Below are 14055 nucleotides of genomic sequence, written 5' to 3'. Positions count from 1 at the left end.
TGATTAACGTATTCCAAATGAACACTTTAACGGTTAACCAAAAGTCGCTAAATAATTAATGATGCTTTGGAAAAAGTTTTATTTGCTAGCCGCCCAATATTCAAAGCAACTAACATTTTTTTCTTGGGTTGGAGTAAAGCTGTTCACTATAATTATTTTATTAATTTTTTATAATATAATATTAAATTATTAGATATTATTTATTATATCTTATTTATAGAACTAGTCTTGTTTTACTAAAAGGCTTTTAAAGCTGTTAACCATTTAACGTATAATTCTCTTATAAAATTTAATAAATGATCATTTTTACAGAAAGTCTTTAAAATACTTGACTATTTGATGTATAACTCGTTTATAGAATTTAATGAATGATCATATTTTATCAAAATGTTCTCAATAGTTGGTGTCACATATGAATTGATGTCTTTTTTTCATGTCATTTTTGTTCTGATAGTGCACTTATTTTTTTTCTTTTTGTTTCAATTTTTTTAAATAAAAAAAATTAAAATGACTTTACTTTTTAGAACAGAAACGTTTTAAAGCATTCTCATTATAAAATTTAACTTTAAGTAAATTTAACTAATAAAATGCTTAAAACACTCAATATATAATATTAATTATTAATTTAATTATTATTAATATTTTAATTAGTAGAACTATAAAATGTAATGAAAAAAATTAAAAAAATTATTAAATTAATAACATTTAATTATTATATAGAGAGTAAATAGATAATCTAATATAGATCAAGACCGATGCTCATATTTTGTTGAAGTTTAAATTTTTTTTATCTTTTTTTTTTACCTTTTTTTAACTTTGTATTTTCTTTTACCAGACAAATAAATTATTAACTTTTTAACTTTTTTATTTATTTAAATCACTATATTAGGTATATCCCGAGACTAACACATCTAAGAAAGTTCTCTAGTAATAAAAAAGGTGATACATAGATTTGTTTTATTTAAATGAAATTATCTGATCTATTTGATTTGATTTGATAACCTTTTTAGATAAGATTAAATATATAAGTAATTAATTAGTTTTATTTTATATGTATACTCTTTTTCTCTTAGATTTTATAATTTAAGACAAAATCTTTAACTTATTTTATTATACCAAATAGGTAATTTTTTTTAATTTCCAAACCAAATAGTACTTATTTGGACAAGACTTGTACTCTGTCATGCTTAATTTTTATAATAATAATTACCAATGTTTTAGCATAAATTTAATTCTCAAACATGAATAATGAGTAATGTTATTCATTATTTTAATTATTATCATTTTATTATTATTTTTTGCCATGTTATTAGATAATTATAAATTATTTATTATATTTTGTTTATAAACTTATCATTTAATATTATATAATGAGTTAATGAGAAGATTACGGAAAAAAAAAAAAGATAAATAATTTTTTTCTTAACTATATCACAGAATTTGAACTCAATTAACGTTTCCCTTTGTTAAAGAATTTGTACGAAATTTATATCTGCCTTTTTTTTTTCTTTTTCTTTTTTTAATTTTAAATATTTTTATTTTTATTTTTTTATAGAAACTCCAGAGTCCACAGTCACACCCACGTTTGGTAGTGCCGACTACTGATGCTCACGTGCCAACAGCCTCACATGTCTCAAGTTTCTCGGATATTTCTCGATCGAATCGGACGGCCCGTAAGCGTCCTTCCTCTTTCTCATCCTTCCTGCCTCCCGAGTCCTGCACATTTTACTGTTACAATGGATATCTATCATTCCAAATCTCATCTATGTATTGAACGATGTTGAGGGATTCACATACAGGTTTCCCGTTGTGGATTAGAACTGGAATCTGCTTGTAAATCGGGTTCATCTTGAGAAGCAGATCGCTCTTGTTTCCCAAGGCTAACAAGCCCTCCTCCCAAGACTCATACTTGATCTCCTTCTCAGCCAACGCAATCCTGACCCTCGTCCCAAACATGCTAACCCAGTAATCCAGCAAAATCACCTCATCATCTGCCATTGTCACACGCCTCAAAGAGTCAAAAGTATTGAAGGAATAAATTAAGGGGCCGGAGATACAGAAAGCAAAAGAGTCGTGGAGTATTTTGCGAACTTATTCAAAATTCTCTAACCACAAATGTATTAATTGTAAGGTTTTTTATATTGGGTTTTTAAACGATGTTGTATGTTTTGGGCCGTTTTGAGTTTTTAAAAAATGTATTCCTCCGTCAAAATAAGGTTTTTTAAATAATAATAAAAAATATTAAAAGTAAAATAAAAAATAAAACATCACTTATTCTCCAAAATATTTTATTTCATATTATCTCATAATTATAATTTTTTTTAAATTCTCACATAAAATATAATAAACAACTTAATTTTTTCAATATTTAAAATATAAATAATATTAAAAGTAATATTTTAATAATTTTGTATTCAATTTTTTATTTTTATTTAAAACTATCTCATCTTATTTTATTATCAAAACTGGACTGTAATTTCATATATTAAAGATTTCTTATATTTAATAGATATATCTTATAATAAAAATAATTTTAAGATTTATTAATTTCATCAATTTGTAAAATTAATTTTATAAAATACCTTTCTACAAGAATATTTTTTTAATTTATTTGACTCTACCAACTACCTACCCTTGTGTGTCGTTCTCGTAAATTCGTAATAGTATCCCCTACAACCTTCGGCGTAATTCCAGATGGTCCGGATCATGTAAGTATACTATAAATGCTCGTTTGATTATACAGTTAATATAATATATGATGAGATAATTTATTAAAAATTAAATAAAATATTATTATAATATAATTTTTTTAATATTAATTTTATTTTAAAATTTGAAAAAAATCGAATTATTTATTATATTTAATTTGTATGAAAATTTAAAAAAAATTTAATGATATTTTATAATAATATAAGATAATTTAATTTTGTAAAAGCAAACCAATCCTTAGATGTACCACTTGCTTTGTTTTTTTTTTTAATTTAATAAGTTCTTTGTTATGACGTTGTTTTGCATGCTTTTTGGTTTTTTTTTTTTTATTATTATTTTTAAACAAGCGAGTAGACTTCATTAAAAATAAATAAAAAAGACGATTAACGTCGCCTTAATTTCAAGGAATATTCTATACATGTATCACTTTCTAGGCCGCCTAATTTTACCATAAAACATATATGAGAACTTCGAACTCAAGTTCCATTCACTATTGAAATGATTAAAGGAGCAGTTGTTCAAAATGAACACTTCAACCAGAGTTCGAATTCAACATGTTAAAAGTCACAAAAACTAACAAATTAATTCATTTTTATTTTTATTTTATTGAGAAATAGATTTTATTCATTCATGAAAGTAAATTAAAGTTTTGACTTGATATAATTACAAGCCAACTACTTATAATTAAGGTTCTCCTAGTACACAAATTAATTTATGACTGGTATAGGCTTAACGTCTATAACTTTTTACAGATAAACCATGTAAGAGATTACACTCTGCCTAAAGTAGAGATTTTCTCCCCCACTCTCTAGAGGAAGAGAGGACTTCTAAACCCTCCAGAAGAGGAGAGGACTTTCACTCTATGAACAAAATATCCAAGAGACTATTTCTTCTTTTATGTTTACCTAAACAAAAGTAAATAAAAAAATATAAATGTGAAAATGACGAATTACAACTTGAAAAATTGTAGATCTGTATTTACAGTCTTGCGGTAAAAAAATACAAAAACAAATAGGCTGTAGTGGCACGTAAGCGGCACACGCCACCCTAAAAGTGTAGCGGATGGTTGGATTTGAAGAAACTGAGGGGCCTGGTCCCCAAAAATGACGCACGTGGCTACAGCAGGAGCTTTCCCACACAGTGGTGCCTAGAACTCATGAGCACTTTGACCCGCGTGTGTCACTCACGCGCTGTTCCGTTCGACGAAATTCTTTGACTGTTTGAAAAATTGACGGTTTGTGAATCTTGCGGTAGGACGCGTGGTGATCGTTGGGCTCTAGAGAACAGCAAATCAAAATTTCACCACACTTTGGACGGAAAAATACAAATAAAAAATTGGAAAAAACACTACACACTATCTAGTCTAAATAAATGGAAGGAGAGAGGAAAGAGTCAAAGCCTCACCCCCTGGCCTAGTTCTTGTTGGAGGCGAGACTCTAGAGAGAAAAGGGAGATAGAGGTTTAGGGTTTCTAAAGACCAGCTAGCGGCAACCCTACCAAGCACTTCTAGAATCGTACTTCAAATTAATTTATTTGGAACAATACTCACAACAATAATTAACACTTATTTTATTATTGTAGCAAATGATGTTTTCGTAACAAATATTTAACCACTAGCATTTATCTTATAATGCCGCAATTAGAACTAATTTTATTATAATAAAATTCTTGATTACCATGGGCGAAGCTAGAAATCTAATTTAGTGGGATGAGGCAAGTGTAAAAATTTGTGCAAAACATAACTTTTTATATATAAAAAACAAAATAAAAATACATATTGTCTAAGTACTCTAACCACAAAATAATTATATAAAAATAATTTTATAAATTGACATGGCTTGATATTTTTTATCAGATTGTAAAGTTACCTTAATTATAAAGTAGATCTAACAGATCAAATGAAGTTACATTAGTTTTAGAGTTATTTTGTATAATTGTGAATGTAGCAATACTTAAAAAAGGAAAAATATAATCAACTATGCTAAATGAGATTGTCACTTTTTCATTAAATATAATTAATCAAATATGGCATCCATGCTAAGTCTTTTAGCAATTTCATCCTCAATATTGACTACTAAATAATTTTTAAGAAAGTCATCTTTCATTTTGTTTCAAAACCTTGCCTTATTCATGTTCATGATTGAAAAAGTTCATTCAGTACTTGCCGTTGAAATTGGAAGAATCAAAACAAATCGGATCAATCTATCAACTTGATAATATACATTGGCCTTTCTGGTAGTTTTCAATACCCGATATAAATAATAAATTATGGATAAATCTTATAGATTTGGATGATAATATGGCACTGGTAATGTTGCAGCTGAAATTTGATATTTGAGTTGAAGATAGATGATTTTCGAATTTGAGGCAATGCATGTGAGAATCAAATGAGTTTTTAACTTCTCTAGTAATCCCATAATTTTTTTTATTTTTTTATTTTTTTTGAGATTTTTGGGGAGCCTTGGCCCCTGGCCCTGCTACATTCTCCTTACCGATTGCTTTCTTTTTTATTTTTTCAACAAATAAATTCATAGATAAGCTAAGTAGTTACAAGATACTAGATTCAATAGAGTGGGAGCCCTCAATAGTCATCCCAAAACAAGCAAATGTGGAATAAAAAAAAGATGGATCTGAAACCAAAAATTGGCTCTCACCCATTTTCTATTAAGGAGAAGCTGCTTGAAGTGATTTGTGCATAGTCTAATAAACAGACTATAAGATTATGACTAAAAGTTGTAGTGAATTGATGTATACTACATCTTGTTCGTCTAGACTGGCTGTAGGAGACTTTCATGATTACTTTATATTGATCATTTGTTAGGGAAAATGGAAACATAAGAACGTAGCAACTAGAAGATGAGTCGATACATCAGCATAGAACTGTCACTATCTATGGAGGCACGTGTGGTTCATTCGCTACTCTAAAAAATAATGTGATGGTCAGATCTGAGAGATCCGAAGCCGCTGATCCTAGTGGTACCGGGAATGATGGTTGCAAATTCTCTCTGGTGTGATGGCGCGTGAAACTCACATGCGGTATGAGCTGCACATGAGACTCACACGCCATGCTTTTGATCAATTTTCTTCAACTTTCTGAAAAGTCAACGGCTAGAAAGTCTACTGATAGGGCGCGTGGCGGTCGTAAGAGGTTGGTAAGCAGTAGATTGGCACATTTTGGTTTTACAAACGAAAAACTTAAGAAAAATCGAGAAGAAAAAAAAAACTATAAACAGCTCGTGTTGGAGAGACATGAGGGAAGGGGGGTTGGAAGGGTGCTCCACCCCTCTGGCAGTGGCTAGAAGTTTGGAAGAGAGAAAACGGCCTCTAGAGAGAGAAATGCAGAATGGCACACACTTTTCAATTGCTTTCCATTTCATTTGATAATTAGATAAATCTTCTAAAAACATTAAATATTCAATTCGTTAGATAATATATATATATATATATATATATATTTTGATATTGGGGATTGGGGAGGGGGATCAAACCCAAGACCTCTCTTATGGAGGCTGGGTCTCATACCATCTAAGCCACATGCTATTGACAGATAATATATATTTAAATAGTACTGCATGTACTTATAATTTCACTTATAAAAATATACAAGATTCATCTTATTAGTTTGCTTTTAAAAGTAAAAAATTTAAATTTCAAACTTATAAATTTTCACCATATTAATAGTTGACACATAGATAATAAGTTTTTTATAAATTTTTCTTCCAAGTACAATTAGCATTTCTCTATATATTTCTCTCCTATTTTAGTTTTAATTTATCACATATTTATATACCGCAATCATATAAGAAATGCATGCAATTGGGAAGTCATAGTTGTCTGAAACCTTTCATTAACTGCATCCTAATGAAATTACCTCGGGGATTTTCTACCAAATATTTCTATAAAAAAGGAGTTTTTCTTATTCGAACATAACGGATGTTACATGCGTCTTTCGACCTAACGACTAACACATAGAAGACACGTACACGATAAGTATCCAAAAAACTCAACGGACGACACACATGATAACCAAGACCCTCAGCCAAAACCATACAAATTCAGACATTCACAGTTTTCTACCCTCAGGCAAAAACATTACTCTATTCGACGCCAAGCCACTTCCTATACTCCACAACAAACTCATCGACCTTCTGGGGGTCCTGAAGACTCTTGGCGACACTCTCTCTCTGCTTGCACCTTTTTGCCCATTCAGTGATCTTGGGGAACTCCGCCTTCATGCTGAATTTCCCAAACATCTCAAAGGCATGGAACCAGCAGGAGAAAGTGACGAGAGAAATGTCGACAAACCCAAATGTTTCACCCCCAAAATAAGGCTTGTCTCCCAGCTCTCCCTCCAATATCTTGAAAGTCTCAAGTAACTCGTTCTTTGCTGCCTCCTGCTCTTCTCCTTTTCCCCATAGTACTCCCCTTGGAGCCACCTGCAATTTTGCACTTATTTGCATTAACAGTACTCATTATATTACAAAACAAATGGAGGAGATCAGTTTAATTGTTTCTTCAATTTTTCTATACTTCTTTTAAATCCAGGAAAAAAAAAAGTCATAATTTATTAGGGATCATAATAGATAACCCAAGCTCAATTTACAAAACAATAAAATAGATAAACAAACACTTATAAACTCCTGACAGTTGACTCATTAATATCTTGCTTCAAGGACACACAAATGAATCGTTTGCTGAGACTGAGAGAAGATTCTAAAACCGAATCAAATTCATCAAACAAATTAATCCGTAAGAGAAACTAATTAATCAGCCAAGATGAAGACGCGCATACCTTCTTATCGACAAAATCAGCCCAAAACCTAGCTTGAGCTCTCTGATAAGGATCAGAGGGCAACAATGGAGATCTATCATTCCAAATCTCGTCTATGTATTGAACGATGATGAGTGATTCACATACAGGTTTTCCGTTGTGGATTAGAACTGGAATCTTCTTGTAAATCGGGTTCATCTTGAGAAGCAGATCGCTCTTGTTTCCCAACAAGTCCTCCTCCCTAGACTCATACTTGATCTCCTTCTCAGCCAACGCAATCCTGACCCTCATCCCAAACACGCTAACCCAGTAATCCAGCAAAATCACCTCATCATCTGCCATTGTCACACGCCTCAAAGTTTGAAGAATGAAATTAAGGGGCCGAAGATATAGAAAGCAAAAGAGACGTGGAGAACTTTTTGAACCTCTCCTCCTAGGTACAAGATAGAGAATGTATTCAGAGTTTTCGTTTGTCAGTTTATAACATGTGTTGAAGGCACAATGAATGCTCCCATTAAAAGCTTGCCACCTGTATTTATCGTTTTATTGCCGAAAGAGCGACGCCGTGTATAGTTGTAAATAGTGTAAATATTGTATAATTACATTTTTAGAAAAGAGTAAATTTTATTATTAAAAAATCATTTTATTTTTAAATAAATTTTATATTTATTTTTTTTTTTAAATTATAACCTGACCCTTACGAACTCACAAATATATTTTCTCTTTATATCCTACTGCCCGTACACAAGAAAAACGTAAGCTGATTTACGAGTGACATGGGAGGAGTCAATAGCCGTCAAGTGTTGTCACTGCTTTCGCGGTATAGATGAGTCGTTTGGTTATAGAGTTAATAGAATATAAGATGATATATTTTGTTAAAAATTTAATAAAATATTATTATAATATATTTTTAATATTAATTTTATTTTAAATTATAAAAAAATTAAATTATTTATTATATTTTATATAAAAATTTTAAAATATTATAATAATTAATAATTATATAAAATAAAATGAGATAATTTAATTTTATATAAACAAACAAGCTTAAACGTACCACTTGCTACGTTGTTTTGCCTGCTTTTTGTTTATGTTAAAATATTGTCGCTTTAATTTCAACGAATATTATATACGAGTAACACTTTCTAGGCTGCCTAATTTTATCATAAAACATATATATGAGAACTTCGAGCTCAAGTTCTATTCACTATTTAAATGATTAAAGGACTAATTGTTCAAAATGAACAGTTTAATCAAAGTTTGAATTCAACGTGTTAACCCAAAGTCACAAAAAATAACAAATTAATTAATTAATTTTTTTTTTAAGAAATAGACTTTATTCATTCATGAAAGCAAGTTAAAGTTGTGACTTGATATAATTACAAGTCAACTACTCACAATTGAAGTATTTCCAGTACACAAATTACTTTATGATTAGTATAGTCTTAACTTTTATAACTCTCTACAGATAAACTGTCTGAGAGACCATATTCTACCTAAAGTAGAGATTTCATCTCCCACTTGCCAGAGGAGGAGAGGGCTCCCAAACTCCACCATCCATAAAAGGAGAAGATTTCACTCCATGAACAAAATGTCCAATAAACTATTTCTTCTTTTATTTTTACCTAAACAAAAAAAATAACAAAATAAAAAATATAAATGTGAAAATGATGAATTACAATCTGAAAAATTGTAGATCTACATTTTCAACCTTATAGCAAGAAAATACAAAAACAAATAGACTGTGGTGGCATGTAAGGGACACGCGCCACCCTATAAGTGTAACGGATGGTTGGGTCTGAAGAGACTGAAGGCCCTGGTCCCAAAAATGACGTGCTTGGTTGTAGTAGGAGCTTTCCCATGTGGTGATGCTTGAAACTCACACACATTTTGACTAGTTTGTATGACTCACGCGCTGTTCCGCTCGGTGAAATTCTTTGCTTGTTTGAGGGATCGGCGGTTTGGAAATCCTACAGTGGGACTTGTGGTAGTCATTGGGCTTTAGAGAATAGCAAATCAGCGTTTCAACACACTTTGAACTGAAAAACACAAATAAAAAACTAGAAAAATTATTACATACTGTCTAATCTAAACAGATGAGAGGAGGGAGGGAAGAGCTAAAGCCTCACCCCCTGGCTTCGTTTTTGTTGGAGGTGAGCCTCTAGAGAGAAAAATGAGATAGAGCTTTAGGGTTTTTAAAGACTAGCTAGTGGTAACCCTACCAAGCACTTCTAAAATCATACTTCAAATTAATTTATTTGGAACAGTACTCACAACAATAATTGACAGTTATTTTATTACTGTAGCAAATGATGTCTTCCTAACAAATATTTAACCACTAGTAAGCATTTATCTTATAATGCCAGCAATTAGAACTATTTTATTAGAATAAAATTCTCGATTGCATGGGGCGAATCCATAAATCTAATTTAGCGGGCTCAAGAGCATTGTTAATAGATTATGCATATATAAAGGACATTTTTAATAAATACAAGATAAATTTATATTTTGGCTATTCTATTCATATAAGTCTCTATATTGAAATAGCTATTTTTTCATTATATAACAATGAAATAATATGATATGAATTTGACTTTGACTATTCACATTAAATCTCTACATTGAATTATCTATTTATTCATTATATAGTAATGAGTAATTAATAATTACAAAAATATTTAATTTTTTTAATTATTAATGTATTTTATTTTATCATATTTTACCCTTTCACTTATTATATGTTAATTAGTAATCATATTCTAATTAAATTATTTAGATGTTTGTAGATGTAGATGGAGAGAAAAGAGAGTGTTATAAAAAAATAATAAAATATATATTTGTTCATTCAACAGTAAGCATCAAATTTGAATTTCAGTTTACAAACACTGTAGGTCAAAAACAAATTATTTGACTTTGCATCATCCATTGTGAGCCCATTTTCATCCTTAATAGCTAAAAAATATAATTTTTTTACATATAGATAATCTGGTGAGAGTGCTCTCAGGCAAGTGTAAAAATTTGTGTAAAACATAACTTTATATATATAATAAAAAAATACATATTGTCTAAGTATAAATTTGAATGCATAAAAATGGTAAATACTCTAACTATAAAAGGATTATATAAAAATAATTTCACAGATTGATATGGCTTGATGTGTTTTATCATATTGTAAAATTATATTTATTATAAAATATATCTAACAAATAAGATGAAGTCACATCAGTGTTAGAGTTATTTAACTTATTTTGTAATTGTGAATGTAGCAAAACTGAAAAAAGGAAAAATATAATCAATTACGCTAAATGAGATTCCTTAGCTGCTTTAATTTCAAAAGCAACAGCTTCTTTTGCTCTCAGGAAGCTTTTGTCTGATTCGGTTCTTCCAGGTTATTATTGTTGATATTGATATTGAGTATTTGAAACACTTGCTTGCTTTGTTTCCCAAGAGATTTAGTAGATAATTCAATTCTATTTATACGCTGGCTGATGCTTGTTGCCCCTTTTTTACAAGATATTGGTGGAATGCCTATTTTTTGTACATTGGCCTTGCATCTTCAGCTTAGAATTTTGGTGGAAGGCTTGATTTTTTGTACATTGGCCTTGAATCTTCATTTTAGAATTTTGGAGGAAGCCTTGAATTTTGGCACTGTTTTAGCTGTATTTGTTTTCGGTGGAAATTGTCAGATCACCTGCTTGTAAATTGTCAGGAATTCGTATTTCTGTAAAGCAAATTGTTTTTCTTTGTTACTCGTATGTAGAATGAACCATGGAGCTGGATATTGGGGTACACTTTAAATGCCAACCCCAGTTTGTGACGGGATTCGATATTGCTTAATATAAATTTGTCGTCCAGTTGTGTATGGTTGGTAGTACCTTTTTTCCCCTTTTAAGTTTTCCTTGTTCATTTTGGTTTATCAGTGTTGGTTGAATGAGATTGTTTTATATTTTGGTTGTATGCATATGCTTAACATACGGACTTGGTGCTGCAGCAATGTTTGTTTGTTTCTTTTTTAACAGCAAGGTTTGTTTGTTTCTTTTTTTCCAGCAAGGTTTGTTCAGTTGAACATGTCCACAGACAAAGATTATAGACACGCATGTACACACGTATATGTAAAAGATATTTATTGTTACATTTTCCAGGTGGCTACTGTAGTCTACCTTTCTAAAATCTGTCTCGTTTTTTGTTTAGTACTAGAGTTTCAAATGAATTAGGAGCAGGGAACCCATAAGCTGCTCCCTGTAGCTTTCTTTGCCGTGTTGTTTCTTGCAGTCACAGAAACAAGTTAGAGCAATTGTTTTTAGTATTGACCTATAGAATGACTGGTATGTCTACATCATCGTGACAAGAAGACCTCAAATTCTTTGTAACGATGGAAGCTGCCTTGAATAATCATCAGCTAATGGCTAAACTGTATGAAATAAATGTAAAAATCTGCATTGTGAAATAGAAACTCTTTAATAATTTCTTGTTCATGCACGTACTCTTTCTTGATTTTATAATTAGAAGGAAAACAGTTGTCATGTTTTACAAATAATAGAAGGGAAAGAATAAAGATATAATTCTAGTGTTTCAAGTTACTTTCTCACAACTTATTAATACAACTCAAAAATGGGCAAGGGGGTATATTTCATCTACATCCAAATATGCACTTGAGATATTGCGTGAATATCATGAAAACTTCAAATGTTGTGTTAATTGATCAAGCATCGAGCGTATACTGCTCCAAATTTCATGTCTCTTGCCGTCAACCAGAAATTCACGAACACAACCATCAATCTCGATGAGGCTAATTGCTCTACAATTTTTGATCCCACAGCCATCCATTAGTTTCCTTATCTTCTTCACATCTTCCATCTCACAACTTCACAGTATATGTTTGAGAGAAACACGTAAAGCCCCGAATTATATGGCTCCATCACCAAAAGCTGTTTGAGGATTTGCCTCCCAACCTCTATATTACCATAGGTCCTACAAGCACCGAGCAAGGCACACCAAACCACAACATCAACAAGTGCATCAAAATAAAGTCCATCAACAAGTGCATCAATTCAATTTAAATAATGAGGCTCAAATGCCATCTCTCAACTTCACAGTATATGATTGACACCCACGATTTACCCATTGTTAATGCAAAAGAAACTATAAATGGTTAGGAAACAAATAAAAGAATAAGAATTCCATAACTGCAAGAAAAGTTAAATCTTATTACTCCTCTCCTCTTATGCACCTGGCCTCTCCTTTTTCTTTTTTTTTTTCTTTTTCTAAAGCGGGACGGCACCTTCTGAAATTTATTCAAAATAAAACACCTCCTGAAGAGGCAGGAAATAATACAGATTCCAAACACTACGTAAAGCAACAAGCAACAGCAGGACTAAAAGTAAAAACTCTAAGAGACATAAAACCAAACAGATAGGCTCTAAGGTAAGTGAGGTCGAGCTTCTCCATTCTGAGCATGCCTTTCAACTACCATGGGATCTGATTAACATCAACAAAACTCAATAATTCTTGTGGCTCAACAGTTAGTGTAAACTAAAGACTAAAGACTGAAACAATAGAAAATTTCCCCAAAAAAAAAAACTTGATTAAACTGCGATATAAATGAAAAATGTTGTGTACAACCACATTGGGCTAGGACACTCAACAATGAGGAACACACACTGAGCTAGGACACTCATTCTAACATATTCAAGTTCTACCAATGAACTATTTCTAACTTTTTAAAGGAATTTCAAGTATAGTTGGAAATGATAGAAGATCTATTGCAAGATTTATTTTCTAAACAAAACTAAGAGCTTCAGACAAAAGAAAACAATTACTACATTGAATTTCAAAATAAAATCTGGAAGAAGAAGAAGAATAAAATCTGAGATGACATACAGATAGTTAGGGTTAGGATTAGGGTTTCCAAATTTTGAAATCAGGTGTAATGGAGGATTGAAGAAACACTACCAATGGGGGATTTCGATTCGGTTACTTTGGGAACCTGTGTTTGTCTTTGTGGGTAGACGCCGAAGATGAGAAGAAGACCCAAAATCGCCAAACCTGATCTTTAGGGCATGCGACCACGTACTGCTATAAGCATGGGAAGAAGAAGATGAGAATAACCCAACCCGTGTTCGTCTTCGTGGGTAACGAAGAAGAATAGAAGAAGACCCACCCTTGCTCTATTCGTGGGTAGAAATAAGACAGACCTTGCTCTATTCGTGGTTTCGTGTTCTGCTGTTTGAGTCAATATCAAAAGGGTTTTGTTACATACAAGTATAGTTGTGCATTAATCTGTATATTAATACTGATTATTCATACTTAAAATTTAAATTAACACTGGTTTTTATAAAATCTACTTTTTGACCAATCATATCACATTAGTGCACAATTATGCTTGCAATTATATTTTTCCAAATCAAAACATGCCGTGTCAATTTTTCCACGTGGAAGGACGGGTACGCGGGGGGTACCCCACGCCGGGTGCAAGTAGATTTATTCTATCTCATTATGAGGGCTTGATAGTTTTCTTTTATCAGTTTATTACTAGATCAAAAGCAATGTACAAAGCGCATTTTCTTAGTTGGATC

At 31.3% G+C, this 14055-nt stretch overlaps 2 protein-coding genes and 1 long non-coding RNA gene across 3 annotated transcripts; all 3 read right to left on the bottom strand.

The window, feature by feature from the left end:
- Nucleotides 1-1514: 1514 nt before the first annotated feature.
- Nucleotides 1515-2111, bottom strand: LOC122279105 (probable glutathione S-transferase). The gene is made up of 2 exons (XM_043089446.1): nucleotides 1798-2111; nucleotides 1515-1716 (listed from the first exon to the last, which is right to left on the bottom strand). Exons 1-2 carry the CDS (start codon nucleotides 1996-1998, stop codon nucleotides 1609-1611), a joined length of 309 nt encoding a protein of 102 aa, XP_042945380.1. The 5' UTR covers nucleotides 1999-2111; the 3' UTR covers nucleotides 1515-1608.
- Nucleotides 2112-6602: 4491 nt separating this feature from the next.
- LOC122279104 (probable glutathione S-transferase) lies at nucleotides 6603-7935 on the bottom strand. The gene is made up of 2 exons (XM_043089445.1): nucleotides 7502-7935; nucleotides 6603-7145 (listed from the first exon to the last, which is right to left on the bottom strand). Exons 1-2 carry the CDS (start codon nucleotides 7820-7822, stop codon nucleotides 6807-6809), a joined length of 660 nt encoding a protein of 219 aa, XP_042945379.1. The 5' UTR covers nucleotides 7823-7935; the 3' UTR covers nucleotides 6603-6806.
- A 4009-nt stretch (nucleotides 7936-11944) lies between these two features.
- Nucleotides 11945-13736, bottom strand: LOC122279157. The gene is made up of 2 exons (XR_006229487.1): nucleotides 13433-13736; nucleotides 11945-12451 (listed from the first exon to the last, which is right to left on the bottom strand). It is a non-coding gene; the product is annotated as an uncharacterized LOC122279157 (long non-coding RNA).
- Between the last annotated feature and the right edge of the window lie 319 nt (nucleotides 13737-14055).

This window comes from Carya illinoinensis, chromosome 10 (genome assembly GCF_018687715.1).
Source record: "Carya illinoinensis cultivar Pawnee chromosome 10, C.illinoinensisPawnee_v1, whole genome shotgun sequence".
In the NCBI taxonomy this organism is placed as follows: Eukaryota; Viridiplantae; Streptophyta; class Magnoliopsida; order Fagales; family Juglandaceae; genus Carya; species Carya illinoinensis.
This window is presented reverse-complemented; position numbering and strand designations above follow the sequence as displayed.

Excerpts from the sequence above, each read along its gene's own strand:
- LOC122279105 (XM_043089446.1), bottom strand. The coding sequence starts at position 1,998 with ATGGCAGATGATGAGGTGATTTTGCTGGATTACTGGGTTAGCATGTTT. Across the intron at positions 1,717-1,797 it reads TAATCCACAACGGGAAACCT|GACTCGGGAGGCAGGAAGGA; the intron begins GTATGTGAATCC and ends TAAAATGTGCAG.
- LOC122279104 (XM_043089445.1), bottom strand. The coding sequence starts at position 7,822 with ATGGCAGATGATGAGGTGATTTTGCTGGATTACTGGGTTAGCGTGTTT. Across the intron at positions 7,146-7,501 it reads CTGATTTTGTCGATAAGAAG|GTGGCTCCAAGGGGAGTACT; the intron begins GTATGCGCGTCT and ends GCAAAATTGCAG.